The sequence below is a fragment of the Tetrao urogallus genome, assembly GCF_951394365.1.
Source record: "Tetrao urogallus genome assembly, chromosome: 1".
Classification (NCBI taxonomy): Eukaryota; Metazoa; Chordata; class Aves; order Galliformes; family Phasianidae; genus Tetrao; species Tetrao urogallus.
Genome location: NC_136813.1, coordinates 168,375,695 through 168,395,235, shown reverse-complemented (window position 1 = coordinate 168,395,235; position 19,541 = coordinate 168,375,695). Strand labels below are relative to the sequence as shown.

The window sequence follows — 19,541 nt, the reverse complement described above, 5'->3', positions numbered from 1 at the left end:
CTCTTGATCTGTGAGGGCAGAAAAGAAGAAAAATTTTAAGTACAATCCACTAGAGATGAAGCATTTGCTACAAACTTTACACGTAAGGAAATAATTAAATGATAAGCCATTCATTGATAAGCAATGAAATAAAATGAAAATCATACTTCCACGGTGATTCAGATAGAGCTGAAACAACAGTTCCCCTTCTGCTAAAGGTCAGAGAGGCTCTAGGAGCCTAGGCCAGCAATCAGCCACATTCAGCAACACATGAATGATGGAAAATGGAAATCCCGTGTCAGCAGCGACTGGATGTGAGGTCCACAACAATACTTAATTTTGTCTTTGCAACAGAATGGTTGATTAACAAAGTGACTGTCAGTGGGAAAAAGAGAAGGGGAAACACAGCAGAATGTATGAGGTGTCCAATTCCCAATACTAAAAAAAACAAAAAGGGAGGAGAAAGAGAAGCAAGATGTATCTGCATAGTATCTGCATTTCTGCCTGCTGCTCATGCACACAGCCTTTACAGAAGAGCAAATGTCAGAGTGCTGACTGTGTCTGGTGAAGACTGAACTTCCTGTAAAACGATGCACTAAGTTTCCTGAAAGGAAGCAAAACATAAGCTGCTCAAACAATTCCCAAGAAAGCTCTGATATCAGAGTCACACAATTGCAAATCTGCACTGCTAGAAAAATATAGCGTCGCATTAACAATCACCAGTGACGAGCACAAAGATTCAGAGAAACAATCATATTAATTTAAAGGAGAAAGTACCAGATCATATGAAGGAATAGGTAAATTATCTCAGTTGTATAAGACAATCCATACAACTTTTTTTCATTTCACCCTGCAACTGAGCTAAAACTCTGATTCTCCTTTCTGTTCATGAAACAAGATATAAATCTCTGTGAAATTATTATGCTCAAGCCATTTCAATATAGTAGAGGCCAGTAGCACTTGCAAGTCCTTATGCTACAAAATTGATTGAATAGCAGTAGAATACTGGGTTTTATCTCTAACGTACAGAAAGCGAATTTTCTTATTTCAACATGTTCAAAAGCACTCAGCATACATGGGGAATCATTTTTGTTCTCTATTAAATATTAAAAATACTTCTTCCAACTTATAAAACTTTATTTAGTTCACCTATTATTTAGAAATACTCCTATAGCATTTAAATTTGGATGAGGTCCATGCTTTGAATCAGGATCTTTTATGATAAAACCTTCTGCTTTGTCTTTTATTTAGAAGACACATTTCCTTTTATTTGGGGGAAAAAGAAAATTAATTATCACACCAATCACAATTACTTCTTTTAAATGGAGTGCAGGTAGAACAGTTGAAATTTGTGCTACATCAGCTTTATTCTTTATACTGAAAAGTACTGGTTTTTACGTCTAAGAACTCTCGGTTATATGTTATATGTTATATGTTTTGCATATAAGCAGAAGGACTCCTAAGATCGAAACAGCATTTTAAATGAAAACATAACAGTTTAAGTTATGCCTGTGTTTTTTTTTCCTTTCACAGCTCAAGAGCTTCAGTAAGTCACAGCACAAGCAGGAACCCTTTCTTTCCCAGAAGGATCAAAAGGCCAGCAGCAACCCTCACTCCACAGCAAAGACAGCAACTACGTTACATGCAGACAACGTTCCTCTGCTTTTTACAAAAACCTTCAGCCCCACAGAAGCATTCATGCCTTCAGCAGCATCAGCAGCTCAAGTAGTTTAGCCATCAACAAGCCAAACTGATGCCTCCATCCCTATGTGCTTTGCAGCTCTTTGGCACTGAGGGAACAGCTCAGCCTCTCTCCTTGCATTTCTTGGCCCCAGGAAGAAAAACTTTAGGAAACAACAAACCAACCGCCAAAAGGACACAAGTGCAGCATTTTTGAAACATCCTTATCAACTCTACTGAAGTTTCATGCCATCTGCCATTTTATTTACACTGCTGCCACAGCCTTGCCTCTAGGAATTAACACCAGCACCCTTTTTGTTATTGTCCCTCCACCACAACTAGTTACATTTTACTGTGTCACATTGTTTGCTTTGGCTGCTGGGATTAACAGAATACAATGGGAACACCCCCAGGCTACCTTATATTTAATTAGTGTCCTGCTTATTTAGACAGAATTCCTGGTTTATTTCCAGCACAGTACTGCCAACTCAGATTATGTAAATACTATCAATCATTTTATCTTTAAATATGTCCCTTCTATTGGCATTCTCAATTTTGAGTCTTTAACTTTCAGCTTTTGTTAGAAACTACAAAGATTAAGACCAAGTCAATGTTTTTATTTTATGAAAATTTAAATCCCACATAATAACATGACTTCAGAAGCTGAGATTTTCATAGTGCGCTCTTACATTTAACATCTGGTCTTTTTCCTGAGTCCACCATACCATACCTTTTCATAACTTTAATTTACTGTTCACTCTCCAGTAATAAAAACAATGGTTCTAGTAAGAAGGTTCTCATTGCTACTTACAAAGTTGTTTAAAATGTTGATGTTAACACACCAAGTCAAAGCGAACAGGACTTTATACTGAAGCGCTTTAGAGTTTTCCAGCCACCCTCTAAACATGACCCTCCTGTCACTGCTTACAGTTGTGTTATTGTAATAGAGAAAGAAGTAGGGAAACACTAAAAAGGACTGGTAATAATTTAAAAAAAAAAAAAAAAAAAAAAAAGTGGGGTAAGGGTGTGGTAAAGAAAATGATGCAGAGAAGAGAAAAATGCCCCAGAGACAGTAACCAGAACAAGAATGGATCATCCTTTTCTTTCTATTCATAATTTATAAAATTAATATGGAAAAGAGGGCTCTGAACATGGTTTATTAAGAATGAGAACAAACCTTCAACATCCCTCCAACCCTGACTCTACCATGATAGCCACGATGTCAAGAATCCATATTCTTCATTTTCCTTCAAAACTACCATATCGAAAGGAAAGATTTTATGATTAAAACTTTCAATTGCCATTCCTTTATAGTATCTGTGAAGATTATTTTTAACACTAAGTTTAAGTTTTGAGAGCAAAGTAGACCCCTGCATGTGCAAGAGCTAAGAAAACAAGCCATATTTCCCTTTCCACAAGGACTTGTTCCACAAATACCTGAAAAAATATCGATAATGTGGGCCATAGTTCTCACTCTATTCCACCTATTCCAGCAGAATCTCCAGTGTGGATGCAGCTATGTCAACAATAGAAAGTTTTTGCCAGGTTATTTGCTGTTCAACAGGTGAGCATACCAGTAAATAAGGCCTCCCCATTAGAACGTTTTGGTCACAGAGCAGATACCATGTAATACACAAATAGTCAAAACAAACAAATGAAACAGAAGAATTTATTTAAAATAAGAACTGAGTTTATCACTTGAATTACAGAGCAAAGATTCCTTAGGTAGAACATTAACATACATACGGAATTAGAAAATCAAGCAGACACAATGCTAAATTAAACAACAAAGGAAATAAGAAGAGCAAAGAACAAAATAGTTAACCACTAACAAAATTCCTCCCTTGAAATTTCTCCTTCTGTGCTGCTTCTCCCCCTCCGCATCTTTTTGAAGTTAAACACTGTCTTCTTTGTTTTAAATACAAACTCACACTGGATTGAAGTTTCCAAGTCTCAAGCCTGAACAGAACAGTTTACAGAATAGCTGTGATGAGGATGGTTATGAAACATGGGGAAGAACGTTATGACTACTTCAGACACAAAAAGGTACACAACAAAACACTTCCTAGAGTGGTTTGTATATAGTTCCACTGAAAGGTCTATTTCCATGTAAAAATATTTATCAATACTGATTTTACACTACAAATACAATATTAACTACTGTCACTACAAAGGGAGAATATACTAATATTAGCATTTATTTAAGAGGGAAAATTGTTTATTTTTAAGTTCACAAAGTGAATACTGAATTGTTAAATGAGTTGGCTTAGTTTAATAGAATTACTTATATGAAATCTCCATATGCATTATCCCAACTTAGCTCTTTATTTTGCCTTATCATCTGAATTATTTTTTTTTTTCAGTCACCTCTACAAAAAACTCAATTTGATGACTCAGACAAATCTTTCCAGTCAGGATGATCCCAAATCACCTTATCAAAACACAATATTTTCCTTGTGTTGGAAATTCAAGCAAAATGAGTATTATTCACTAATCTATACAGAAGACCTAAAAAGTGTTCTCCAGTTTAACTGCTCATACGGCCAATTGTGGTCCTCAGACAAATCTTTCATTGCTTTTCTGTTAAAATACGAATTTTATTTTAACTTGCAGTTTACAGAATAGCAGTCAAAAGATGCATGTCTCCTAATAAAGAGGGGTGCCTTCTAACCAGATTAGAGGTCTCAGTTTTCAAGAAAGATGCATTTTGGAGCCACCCAGACATGAAGGCAAGCTTACTCCTGCTCTGCTAAGGAACAGGCAAACAGCATGTACCATCTCCCTGGGGCAAAAACTTGCCCTGAAGGTCAGATCTGACTCACAGGACACATATTTTATGGGCCTGCCTAACAGTTTGCTCTACTTGACTTGTCTCAAAAGCAAACTTCATAACACTTTATGCAAACATTATACAACCTTAAGTCTGAGCCATAAATCAATACACTCACTTAAACTTGAGGAATCTCTGTATCAGGAAATAGTTTCTTACTTGAAATTCTCCTGTAATTAATATTAACATTGCTCAATCTTACAATTTTCTCTAAGCAAATGTCACAGTACTTACAGCCTTTAAGTAAAAACATGACAAACAAGATTTTGCACAGACTCAGAGAGAGGCAAGTTTTCAAGTAGAATTTGTCTCTTATTTCCATGTGCCCCAATATAGAACTTGGCATTTGAAAACTCTTGTGTTACAATGCTGCTAGAATGCTCTTAGTACTCATGATCACAAATTTCAACAGAAGTCACCACAGAAAACTGTATTTCCTACATGCCAGAACACTACAGCTCATTTATGAATAGCCAAGACTCAGGTGGCAAGTATTTCATCACTTCCTCAAATCAAACCTCAATATTTCTGGAAGCATACCTCACTAGTATAATGAGTTAAAACCAGTATTAGAAATAGCGTGAGTGACCAAACAGCTGTTTGACATTTGAATGTTTTTCAAAAGGATCTTCTGGGTCTGGGTCATGATTTTTTAAAATATTTTTATTTTTAGGAGAAAACAGAAAACCAGCACAACAACATGCAAATAGGCCACAGGCCCCTGTTTTTGCTCGTCCTTTACAAAAATACTTTCAGGGAAACGGCACTTGTGGGCACTGTAGATATTACCAGAATGCAGAGTAAGTAAGCAGTATTCAGACCTTACTTTCCTCTGGATCGCTATTTAAAGAAGAAAAATATTTAACCATAATTACTTAGGTAAGTCTTCTGATGCAACCTTAAGCCCCTCTTCATCTTTTCTTTTTATATCAGTAAATACAGCATTCAGAAGATTAGAAACTAGTTTGGCTCTCTAAATTTTGAAGAATTAATTTCAGAATTTTGATGTACACACAATGTGCACTACTATTTTCCAGGTGTATAAAATTACTCTGAGTGATCCACATATGATAACAAAAATAAAACATTGGAAAAAAAAAAACAAAAACAAAAAACAGATGTTTTGCCATGGTTTACATTCAAGACATTTCTACAAGAAAACAGGTTCCCAAAAGTACAACTGGTATGACGATACTCCCATGCACTTTGTAATTTGGTGTTTTTTTGCTAAAACTGGCTAACTGAATACCATTATTACTGAAAATAGCAGACTGAAACTACACTGACTCATTGGCTTTGTATTATCACATTTCATGCAGAACCCACTCAAGAGTTCTATTTTTCCTTTTAAGGAACCACTACAAACATATTGTGCTTTTTTCCCTATATGAGGAACTAATCAGGAAAAGAATAAGCATTACCCTGCACTAAGGCACAACAGAACATGGGTTCTGAGACTACACCGATAGAACACAGTGAAAATATTCTGAAATTATGATACAACTTACTTCAGACCAAAACACAGTAAGCACAGTCATCTTTACGTTACTTAAAGAACTTCCCCTTTGTCTGGCACTGATGATTACTGCCATCCAAACCTCTCCAGCCACAGACCATATATTCAGATGATGTTCTCAGAGTCAGAAGTAAGGTAAAAAAAAAAGAACGGCTTCAGGTAACTCTGGCTATCTGTGATATGCACAATATTGTATTTATCACATGGTCATCTGGTGCAGCATAAAGTTCTCACTGAAGTTTAACTACTGTTCTACAAACCAATTGGCAAAAGCAAAACTTTTATTTCTTAGTATGGATTCACCATAGGGTGTGCAAATTTCTTACCAGTCACAGTCCATCATTAACTACACCGCTTCAAAACGTTCAACCTAGAGTCAAAGGGCAGAGGCTACATGGAAACCTTCTGCATCCCACTAACACTGCAGCAGTGACACTCAGATCACCAATGGCTTCAAAAAACACTCAGTCTCACATTGCATTCTTTTCAGCCCGGAGGAGGCTCAGAGGAGACTTTATTGTTCTCTAAAACTACTTGAAGGGAGGCTGTAGTGAGCTGGGGCTTGGCCTCTTCTCTCATGCAACTAGTGGTAGAACTATAGGGAATGGCTTCAAGCTGCGCCACGGGAGACTTAGGCTGGATGTTAGGAAACACTGCTTTTCTGAAAGAGTGATCAAGTACTGCAATGGGCTGCCCAGGAAGGTGGTGGAGTCACCAACCCTGGAGATGTTCAACGAACGTTTGGGTGTTGTGTTGAGGGATATGGTTTAGTGAGAATTTCTATGGTTTAGAAATGGGTGATAGGTGGATGGTTAGACTGGATGATCTTGAAGGTCTTTTCCAAACTTGGTGATTCTGTGATTCTGTGAAGACTGCAATTGCATCTTTCTGATTAGAATGGTATTTAATGAAAATTAAATGAAAACACTGTGGTTGTGTAAGACTGGGAAGAGGGACATAATCATTATCATTACACATTAAAACCACAACAGAAAAACCTTAACAGTGTCAGCAGAATCATCAAATCTGAGGTATGCGTGCACCACCTACAAACTGCTAAAAATTACTGGCATCCTAATAGTAGCTACTTATGCCTTCCTATTTGCACTTCTCAGCCCATTTCAAGAGCTAATCCTTATTTTTCTCTTCAGCCAAACACGTTCATCTTCAAAGCAAATTAAATCCAAAGGTCCTGCACAGGTGTTATAGCTTCTGTGTGTTCTAGAGGCATTTAATGATGCATATCACCTTGAAAGACATTTTTCAAAAATGCATATATTGCTTATCATCTTACAACAATATACTGGAATAAAAAATAATAATATAAATAAATAATAAATAATAATAGAACATCAGGCTCATTGATAAGAGTGAGAATAATTGAGGAATTTTGGAACAGAAGCAGTAAGAGATCTGCCAGGTCAGGGGGAGAGTGACACAGGATAGCTGTCTGTGGAGAAAGGATTAGAAAATCTTTCTGGGAGGGGAGTTTGTATACATGCTTCACACTACATTAACTTCTACAAGCCAGATTTCTCAAAGACTTGTCCTTTTTAAAGAAGACAATATCAAATACTGCATTCCTGCATTTCAGTGTTTAAGTATTGAATTGACTGAAGCCCTATTCATCCACAGCCCCCCTATCCCCCAAATTTCTTCACAGCCAGATGAAGCAAGTACCTGCATATATAGGGAACATTATGCAATCACTTCTTGAAGTAAAAGAATATACCCTTCAGACTCAGCAAGATATTTTGAATAATTTCCATTAACCTATTCTACACAATTTCTATACTCACACATTTGGTTACAATGAAAGAAGTCTGTAAGTGTCATACTTTCTAACTTTGAAAAGAGCCATTTAAGTTATTTCAAGAACCGGTACTATTTTTTAGACAGTATGAACACAGTCATCTGAAATAATCACAATCATAGTAAGATGACTGTGCTCTATACAAGAAAAGGTACTTTTGTATGATTATCACATGGAACAAACAGCTCTAACAACAAATTATCTACTTGATTGCAAAAACAGTCCCGAATCCAAGCTTGCATAACTATGGAAGTCACCCACTTAGCCAGCAGGAAAAGGGAATCTCCAAATATTATAATTAAATAAATCGCTGTTATAAATAAAAACATCAATGTAAAATATATCAAACAAAAATATAAAAAGATCTAATTTTAGATTTCAATAAAACAAAATGCAGGAAAGTACTAATAAAAGAGTGAGCACGGGAACATGCTAAATTGTTTAATTCCCACAGAGCTGAATGAAGCATCTCCCTCCCTAAAGAACCACTCTTATCAGGAGGCTGCTTCCTGGAGGAGAAAGAGGCAATTGAAGCTAGGAAATGATGGATAGCAATGACCTTTCTATCTGTAAAACATGGGCATATTTTAGGTATTTAATCTTGAGAATTGGATTATTATTAATCAATTATTCATGACAATTTGAATCTATGGTAGATGTTTTTTGTTTTCTTAAATATCACATAGCTAAGGTCCTCAGAAATGAGATTAAATCCTCACAAGCAAATAGTGTTGGCACTGGCATTTTCTTCTCTCCTAAGCATTCCTTCCCCTACGTAACTGGCAGCACACATTGCCAATTACCTACCCTCTACCCTCTATAGAACTTCTGACTAAACATTCTGAAATTCACCTTTACCACTTTTTTTTTTTTCTTAAAGGACAAAATTATGTTTTCTAGAGAACAAAGCAGGTCATTGTGGTAATGCAGAGCAGCAAAAACTCCTACGTCTCATTCCTGTTGCCGATGGCTATGCTGCTATGTGGTTTAACATTTGCTCTTTCTCACTTGCCAAAGGTGAGTGATAACAGAAGCAGAACGTCTCCAGTAAAGACTACCAGATCATAAAATGAAAATAAGAAGAAGGTGTTTGCAGATATTTAAAATATATTGCTGAAAACAAAGAAAAAGCAGATGGAGCTATGTAAGTCTAAGCTCTTTTTAAAAGCAAGACCTCCATAGTCTTGAACAAAATGCAAACTATATATGCATTTATGAAGGGTAGGGAACAGCACTGCTCCAAATAAATGAAAAAAAAAAACATATGAAAAATCAAGTTATTCCAGTCTGGAGAACTACACTGGAAACGAGACTCTTTCTCACAAAAGTTTTGAAACTGAAGGATCTGAAAAGCAACGGTCACTTCTCAAGTTCAACGCATGTAAGGAATATCTGGCAGTTCCAATGGTTCTCAAATATTCTTTAATTTAAACTACGTAAATGCACCTTATTTCCAGCCCAAATGAACTTCCATACATTCGATCTAGTTCTCCCTTTGCTGTTCTTGTCTGCTACAGTCAGAGCATTTACCAGATTTACCAATCTTACTGAATTTCTGTTCATTGTGGCATCATGCTTCTTAGGCACTAAGCAAGTCTGAGACATAAACCTGTTGGAATGCATCCAGGGAAGAACCACAAAAATGATTCACAAAATGGAACACCTCTCCAATGAAGACAGGCTGAGAGACCTGGAGACTTTCAAGGTGAGGCTGGATAAGGCCTTGAGCAACTGGTCCTAGCTGTGGTGTCCCTGTTCACTGCAGGGAATTTGGATTAGATGGCCTTCAGAGGTCCCTTTTAACTCTAAGGATCTATGATTCTAAGTCATTCCTTGCTAATACTGAACAGATTGAACTCCAGGAGTTTTTCCACAATAAGGCATGTTTTCAACCATTCCTGAGATATTTGTGGTTCTTCCCTGATCCTTCTCCAACTGAACACAGTATTCCAGTAACAGTTATGAAAACCATTAACAATTAATACTGAGAGATAATATAAACACTTCCATCTTATTTAGCTCTCCCTGTTTACATGTCAGTATACAGTAGCCTTTTGAAGCACAGGGTTGTACTGGAAGATAATTCTCATCCATCACAACTCAAGCTCTTTTCAAAGCCCATTAATTCCTTGCTTAAATAAATACATAATACTTTCCCAAGATCAGCCATTTGACCAGAATATTATGATAGTTTTCATTCTGAGGATAAGGGATGCTCCAAAGCAGGTTATGGAAGGGGTAATTTGGGGGAAGTCTCATAATCTAGAAACTTTTTTAAAAGTGGCTTGAGAAAGGGACTGTGAAGTAAAGGTGAACTGAAAGTATCTTCGTGTGGAAAATGAGTGCAGTATTTCAGCTTATTGATGTTGCCTGGTAAACTGAGTTTACAAGTGCAAATAAGAAATCATACATAATGAAGTCATTACAGAGTCTCTAACACTGGACTTCATTGTTGGTGTGCCAGTAAAACTGACTGATTAATCTACTTCCATATAACAGCAGGATAAAACAGCTGCAAACAAGGAGAACTTTGGAAAATAAATGCTGGAACCATTTATGAAGTGAAAACTAACTAACACTAATGGATTAAGTATCAGCTGTGGGGCAGGAAAACAATGTGTATGGGAAAAAAAAGAAAGAAAATCCCTAGGATAGTAGCAAATAGTTGCTTAATCCTTGAGAAAACTGAAGTGTGTCCTGTCTAAAGCAGCTTAAAGGAACAGTTTTAAAACAGTTTTGAATGCCAAAACACTGTTTATTCCTAACCTCAAGTTTCTTTCAATATGTGATATTCCACAAAATTTAGTCCAGTGAGACAACAGATTTGGTCAAATGAAAGTGACTCTGAGCTACACTGCCAGTTATTTAAAATTAAGTGTTTAAGTGATAAACCAACTTCTCTCTCTCCTACTTCTGTTGTTCTAATTTTAGTTACCATACAGTTTATTTTGTAGACCTCCTGCATGCTACAAGAGATATCTGTCATTCAGTCTTAGACTGTTCCTCAATTTTGACTTCTCTACTCATAGACACACACAAAAAAGTAAAAATTAAAAAAAAAGCTGCATTAATTTCTTCATTTTCAATTCTTCCTTCCTTCTAGAAGACCTTGTTTGCTGATAGGAACAACAAAGGGTTAAAAAAAAAAAAATCAAACTTGAAACAGAAAGTAGTGTGTCACAACAGCTACTCAAACTCATAATAAAGCCACTAGTATATTAAACAATGATCAAGACAAAGAGTTACAGAAACTTCCAGCTTTCACCTAAATTTGCTTTCAACAAAGAGGAACCAGGAAGAACTCCAAGAAGGGCACATTTATGCACAGAACAAAAAAATACCTCTGAATTTTACCATGTATCTAGCTTTTCTATTTTTTTTTTTTAAATTCCCATCCCAGAGTCATACAGCTGCACCTAACCATCAAGCCACTTCACACTTTTTTCACTACCAGAGACTTGCAAAATCTGCTGCAAATTTTACCATACACTGAAAAATGTATGCAGTTCCTTGGTGCAGCCAATACGCACCCTTGCATCAAAGAGATCAGAGGAAACACAACACTGCCATACTACTGTCCTTGATTCTTCCTTCCTTCCATAGTTCAGGCACGCTGTTAAATCACTACCAGATAAATTTGCTTTCCCAGAGGTCTGGGACTAAGAAATGGGGAATTAGAATAAGAACACTCCAAAACGAGTGAACTCCATACCTGTCTTCCCACATCCTCAACAAAAGCACCAGCCAATTGCTTGTACTGGGCCTAAATTAATAATCCTTAGGGATTAAGGAAACTCCAAAATCATATAAAACAATTTTTTATTGCCCATGAAGAAATATTTTATAAATTATGAGAAGCCAATCACATAAAGAGAAAAATAAACTCTGTAATTCCACAGAAAATGAACAATTGCAACAATGGGCTCAAAAACTATGAATTTATCTGACTGAATAGTGGAGTGTATGAGCAGTGTAAAGAAAGAGCGAAGCATGTGGTCAAACAACGATCTCAGACTGGGATCTGGAGCACCACTCTGCTTTCAGCCCATTTGCTTCCTGAATACACCCTACAATTAAGAAGAATTTTTCATGCTGCCTCTCCCTTCAACATCCAGATTCAAGAATTCACAGAATTTTAAAGTCGCATTAGCTCTGGTAACTAAAATACTTTCTCCCCAGGAGAGTACAATTGTAGATGATCTTTTGGACAACACATGATCCTGGAAAGACAAAAATGGGAATAATCTTACACTTTTTATGATTCAAAGCACCTAAGACATAAACTAGGAATGTGGGCTTATACAAAAAAAAAAAAACTGAAAAAAAAACCCCTAAAACACCTAAAAACTCCAATCTATAACACTTTAGGTTTAAAACCTAGTTGTGCCACATTCTTCAACTTTTGAGAGGACTAGCTACCTGAAGATTCAAATATTTTTTATAAAATTACATCTGATTCAGCGTAACTGGAAGAAACTGCTTTCAGTATGGTATACCTCCATAACCTGAGAAATCTGAGGTGACGAGACTGAGCACAGCTGCATACTGCAGTTCACATGCCTACTAAATGATACAAATTTTACCAGAAGAATATATAATTAAGAGTTAAAATATTGATCCTGTAGAGGTATATAATATATTATACCATACTCATCACAATGTTATTTCAAATTGTTTCTTAGAGATGCTGACAGAAGTCATTCCAGGAAATAAATTCTCAGACATGCATGACAGTTGCAAAACAATTGCATTTGACACACATTTAAGGGAGTCAACAGGCAGTATCCCCTTTACACGACTAAAGCAAGCCTAAATGGCAGCAATTTGTTCTGGAAGTACTTACTTCTGATGAGGTCACCATCAGTGCGATTTCCCCAGACAGACTGCTCTTGTATCTCTGGCTGTATACGTTGGTTACTGGAAGACTGGTTTATGTCTTTATCTCCTGCTGCAATATTCTGTTGGTCAGTTTTTTCTAAGGCAAAAGAAATGTGAGCTTGTTAGTTTCTTTGGTATTTTTCTTCTGGGTGAGCAAATCTTATATTTGAAAGTTAAAAACTAGAGAATATACCGTGCAACTTTCATTAACATCTCATATATTTTCCTTAGATATAACTCCTAATAAAGACAATTTTTGTTTTCCTAACCAGATGAAAATATTCCCTCCTTAAAAAAAAGTCTTTCAGTCATCATTTGTTTAGTCACACAAAATAACAGTCAGCATCTTTTGTAACAACAACAATTGAGTTTGATTATGTTCAGTTACATTCCATGATATTTTCAGATAAAAATTTCAATCTGTCACACACACAAAAAAACATTACTTCTTGCCCATGTGCATGTGCCTCTGCCTCTGGCATATAAAAGCTACAGAAATTCCACAAAAGTCTGTTTTCCATTATTTACAATGCAACTTACGATTGAAGATCAATATTTTTGAAACGAAAATGATGACTACAGTTAAATTTATTTTAACAGCGTGCCACTAAAAAATTAGATTTTGAATTAGTGATTATATTCAACAGCCTGTAAGGAAAAGAAAAATTGTTTTCTCTCTCCAAGTACACACAAGATGCAGGGAAGTTTCCAGAGAAGAAATTCTTACGCTTACTTCAAAAGATAGCAGATATTTTTGTTTTGACGGCCTTTATATTCTCAAGCCAAGGTGAGTGGCAGCTTTCATATTCATGAAATAGTTAATATTCATGTAGAATATTAGCTTATATCATTTCAATGTGAACTACTTTTCAGACATGTATGAGATATAATGCCTGCTGTAAAACTAAAGTAAAAGAGCAACTGTTGAAAATTGTTAGATCTCTTTTTTTCAACCTGTTTATAAACTATATATATATATATGTGTATATATGTATATATATCTATATAAAACATTTATCACAATGTAATGATTTCATATCCACTAGTAAAGCAATTGTTCTGGTTCTGAGACGCAGAAAAATCACTGATTTCTACAGCTGCTATGGTTAGTTTCTTTATGTAGCCAACAGTAGTCTGACTTTAAATCCTAACTTTCTGCCTTTGTTATTCACCCTATTAAACTGAGCCACTGAACATCATTCAAAATAATATATGCCATATTATATGTATAGTAGCATGAGCCTTCAAGCACTGCTGCTCCTCTTCTATTATTTTCTGCCTCTGAAAATTCTGACCCTGCTACCTGTATGTTTCCTCTCTCTTAGTGCTCCCTCATAACACCATTTCCTCAATACCTTGTCAGTATCTCCTCAAGTCCATCCTAAGATGAATAGTTTCATCAGGATTGGTGCAAAGTTACCTCACTGATTGGAAAGATATTCATCAACTTCAACGAGTTTTGCATACTGCCCTTTATAACCTAACTTCTTCTAGACACTCATCCTCTCCAAACCAAAACCAAAATCAAACACAGATTTTCTTGAAGCTCTTTCACAGGCCTCAGTCACAAATTATTTATCCCAGATATCTATCAGACACAAATATGACTGTATTAAAGTGTAACAATTTTGTCTGTGCAGTTGGGCATTAGGTGCAAATGTCTCTCAAAAGTGTTTGAAAAGTGCTCTGCAATAGGCTGAATGAAAATAAGTAGTGTCCTGGAGAGAGCTAGCGTAAAGAACTGCAAGCACAGTACAATCTCCTTTTCATACAGAGTAAGCTTAAATGAGCTATTTTAAGAGATTTTGCTCTTGATCTACTTTACTGCAGTAAAAACACTTAAGATTAGAACAATATCTACCCTGCAGCTGTAGTACAAAACAGGAGAGTTGCTGTATACAATTTTCTTTTATAGGATACATGTTTGTAATGCCTTACTATTTGATGTAGTAAACAACAAACAACTGTAAGGAAAGATTAGTATCAGCATTTGTGGGGCTGCTGATGTTCTAGATTACATTTTTATCTACAAAAATTGAAGGAGTGCAGAATGCAAGGAAAACATCATTATTCATAGGAATTTAGTTTTCATTCCTCTGCTTGTTTTCTGCTCAGTATATATATAAATATTTTTCTTTATGGGTTTTACTTGTGTTTTCCATGTTTACTTCCATTGTTCTAGCTGGATATGACAAACAGCCAGTCAAAACCTTGTAAACAATATTATTAGTTAACAAGAAAGAAAATGCACTATTAAGAAACAAAAACAACAACTGCAACTGAATACCAATTAACATGAATTGAGTGACTATTCTTTGATTTACTGAATTTGTATTAAATCTTCCCCATGAATGTTCCTAACAATAACTTCAAAATTGCACCAGTGACATTAAGCATTTATTTGATATTTTACTTCCCACTTCTTCATCACCCAGCAGAGAAGCCAGACTCCTGTCAGATGCTTCCATAGGGATGTGGTAGGTCAGAGCTAAGCACCACACAGCTGCTCCTACCCTTCCCAGTGGGGTATGGGGGAGATAGCAGAAAGAGTAAAAGGGAGGAAACCTGTGGGTCAAAATATACTAGTAATAAATGATGATAAGGAGAAACAAAGCAGAAGCAAGTGATACAAAGGCAATTGCTCACCACCTCCCATGGGTTTTCAAGCAACAGATACACCCCCCCCAAAAAACCATCTCTCAGTTCTTGCTGAGGAGCATGAGGGTACATGGTATGGTCAGTTCAGTCTAGCTATTCCAGCTGGCAGCCTCTTGCCCACCCCCAGCCTCTCACCGAGTGAGAGGCAAGCACAGCTCAGCAACAGCAAAACCACTGGTGTGTTATCAATGCTGTTTTAGTCAGAAATCCAAAACACAGCACTGACTGCTGTGAAGAAACCTATTTCAATCCTAGCCAGACTTGGTGTGGTGGGGATTTAGAAGAATGGTGCCTTAAGTTGTGTTTATTTTTTTGTAAGTTCACTACTAAAAAACTGATGTGCAGAACACTGAAAATAAACAAATACTGGTGTCCCAACTGTTCTTTCTGTCTGAAGTGCACCAGGCCTGAATTTTAGTAAAAAGGCATTTCTTTATTATTTCCTTACAAGAAACAACTGATGATGGGATCATAGTATCTCTTTTTTTATTCTTATCCCTTTTGAAGTGCAGCTACAACATATCAACAACTGATCACACATGAAAACAGCCTCAAGAACAATCTTGAGTCTGTATTTTGTTGATGTCATTATTTTTTGGTTTAGGTGTGTAAGAATAGTTACGGATACTTTATAAAAGGTAATGAATTCATGAGACCAGTAAAAATCCACATAAAAACCTTAGTTTTCTCGGATGTGCCATGCTTGTGGCAGAACAGGGTTAATAAAACCTGCAGCAACCACCAGTACTAATGGCTGGATATTGCCACAGTCAAGCATGTCATTTTTCCGCTGTATTTTCAAATAAATTTGTAACACTTCTCTGCTTTAATTAAGCTTAGCCTTAAGAAATTTTATGTAATATTTATTTGGTATGTTAGCTTCTGCTTCATCTAGTACACTCTTCCACTCTCCGGTGACTAACCTTCAAAACTGACAGCCAAGAAGAAAACCAGATGCTCTTCCTAACAGTTCAAATAATGGAAGGAAAAGAATCATTATGTTCTGCATCTGGCTGTGCTTGGAAATCCAATCTCTCCTCAAAACCACTCCTAGTTACTCTAGGTTATGTCACAAAAGCAACACAGGCTTCTTACCCAGATACTTGGTTCTACTGACATATTCAGCCCCCTGATCAGTAACCGATGACTATATGCCTCCTCTAGGCGAGCAGCAGTCCCTGAGCTGAGCTCCTAGCCAAGAGCCCTGTGGGTTTGATAGCCACACAGATCACTCTGTGATTTATCCTGAACATAAGCATGGGCACAAACTCTACTTGTGCAGGGAATAATGCAAATGTAAGGTTTAAATAAGGAAAAGAAGGAACATGGAGGCCAAAGGGACAATTAACAATCTAAATCATATCTATGTTATGGACAAGATAAAAATTAAAAACTTGATTCACATCTAAAAATGTGTTTCATGAAATAAATGAATAAAGTGAACTCTTACTTCTGAGTTATTTGGAATTATTAAAGCATATATAAATTTTTTTTATGCTACAGTAATTCACTGTACCACAATCTTTTTATATTTTTTTCTAGAACTACACAGCAATACATACATATTTCATGGAATAAATCTTTGTATTTGCAGTCGCAAATGACTGCAATATTGATTTTTAAGTTCAGTTTTGGTTTCATTAGCGTGCAAACTGACAGAAAACACAAAATAAAAACAGGTAAAGGATGTGCATTTGAAAGACACACCTCAGTCTTTGACAAATACCCACCTCTCCTTCTTTAAGTGCTTGTTGATTCATATCTTTACCTTCCAGCTGTCTCCAACCACCTACCGTCTCTCTAGAGCTCACACAGAAATGTGTCCCAATGAGTTCAAACACAGCTACAGCAAGACTGAGATATTAAACATAGAAACATACCTTCATGCATAGAAACTATGTACTATCCAACTCCTCCACAAGCAAAAAAATGAAATTGACTTCCCATATTGAGTGTGTCAGATAACCTCATACTGTCACAGGCAGCTGATTTCTATTCATTATATGACACATAATACCATAAACTGATATAGCCCTCTCTTTCAAAAAGCTGAATGATGAAAATTGCTAGAACTGCAACATGACAAACTTGACTTCAGAAACTAGTTCAAAGTTCACATACTGATATAGGGGTGTGGTAGACAAAAAAAGTTAAAAATCCTGCAGCTGTCACAACTAAAGGCTTTGTTGTTATGGCATTCATTTTCTGTTCACCAACACTATGGGAGGCAGCACCAAATAAAGTAAAAGCAGCTGCTGGGAAAGCCTTCTGGAAACCTGAGTGCATCATTCTCATCAAGGATGCAGGAACAAGCAGAATGGACTTGCATAGCTGACCACCATGAAGAATGCAGAAACTCATTCAGGAACTCAACACTATCACTATATAAGGACAGAAGAATGATGGAAGCATGAGGTAAAGCTTATTTAAACACCTAGATATGACACTGCTGGGATGCATAAAGGCTGACCCAAAAGTAATGCCTCCTATTTTATTATATCAGCCCACAATGTCTGAGGCAAATGTTGGTGGTATGGCAGTAAGGATTGAACCATCCCATCAACATTCCTTAGCAGCGTCTGACATGGAAGGGTGTATGAAGAAAAGGTGTGTCAATGAATTCCTGCATGTGGAAAAAATTGTGTCCATTTAGATTCGTTGATGCTTGATGAATATTTATGGAGACCAAACAGCGGATGTGAGCACAGTGAGGCAGTGGGTGGTGGTTCAGCAGTGGTGACACTGACAGTGGGTCACCTCTGCTGATGCAGACTTTTAGGAGCACAGCATGCAGGCTCTTGTTCATCACAAGTGAAAATAAAGAGCTAATGGTGGTGACTATGTTGAAAAACATCATTTTTTAGCTGAGACTTTTCTGTATCAACTAGTGTCACTGTATTCTTTGTCTTCGTTGTAAATCCACAGAAATAAATAGGAGGCATTACTTTTGGAGCAACCTACACACTCTAGACTAGTACTCTAGTCTCAAGATCATTTCTTGGCTAGGGTGCATCAGGCACATTCCTACAGTACATCTTCCAGATTGTTTAGTTTAAAAGGAATCCAGCCCAGGTCACTCCCCAAGAAAGCAAATCAAAGCAGGGGTGAACAGGGTGTTCAGTTCAAAACAGCACTACTGATCGAAAACACTAGCACAGACATGGTCATTGCTGGATACTACTTAACAGGAAGAAAAATCAAGTGTTTTAAAGTGAAGACTAACTTCTGAAGGTCTGAAATAGAATTTGAGAAACATGACTGCAATATAAAGCTTGCCTATGAGATGGAACAAAAATATTTCAAATTTGATGCAAGACCTTAACAGTCAGCTCTGTGAAATACAAGTCTATCACACCCATGTAGACATGAATCACTTTACTGGAACTGCATGCACATGAAACTGAAAGCAGAAGTGTATTATTTTGACTAGCTAGAGTCAGACAACTCTGGAAGTTTCAGGTACTTTAGTCAGTAACGTTTAATAAATGCTTTACTGCTGACAGAAAACTATACAACTAATTAACACAGATTCTCTAAATTCTCTTCACATTAAGTAGAAACTCAAATAGGGCAAACCCTTCCTAGATTTGAGCAATTTGTGTGTATAACTTAGCCATTAAAACGAAAATCCATTACTCTCAACATTGGGGCATTGCTAGTAAAGCGCAACAGTCACAGTGACACTTATAGGTGTTGCTTCAAGACGTTCCCAGAGTGAGTTTTCTGTCACCTCATCTTACCTAGCGCTGTAGTGCTCCTGGTCATGAAAACAGTTGAAGACACAGAATACTAAGGGGTTTGAATCACATCGCTGAAGAAGAGAACACTGTTCTTGTGATTTTCTGGATGGAGGTTCTGAATGAACTAATACTGCTGTATATGGTTTCTTCAGGCACCAAACCATAACTGCATCTCCACTCAGCAACAGTGACGTGATTTGCACAGGAGAGAACACCCACTTACAGAATCTCTTAGTACTTCTACTAGACTCAGCCATACACACCCATCACCTAATAAAGAAACCTAATGATTTCCATTGTATAAATGGCTATTAGAAATTTCTAATAGTTTGTGGGATTATCATTTTTTTTCTTCATTTCTTTAGATTGTTTGTAAATTCAGAAAGTTAAATATTAATTGACATGTTATTCTACTCAGTCAGTTGATAATGGGCAAAAGTAGAAGCG

General features: G+C 36.6%; 1 protein-coding gene across 1 annotated transcript in view; it reads right to left on the bottom strand.

Moving 5' to 3' along the window:
* MDFIC (MyoD family inhibitor domain containing) overlaps nucleotides 1-19,541 on the bottom strand; it is a gene marked incomplete at both ends in the record, with an annotated part of 44,666 nt that overhangs the window by 20,960 nt on the left and 4,165 nt on the right. Inside the window, one exon of the mRNA XM_079541067.1 lies at nucleotides 12,662-12,793. Within this exon, the coding sequence (XP_079397193.1) occupies nucleotides 12,662-12,793 (132 nt within the window). The remainder of the gene's footprint in view (nucleotides 1-12,661; nucleotides 12,794-19,541) is intronic.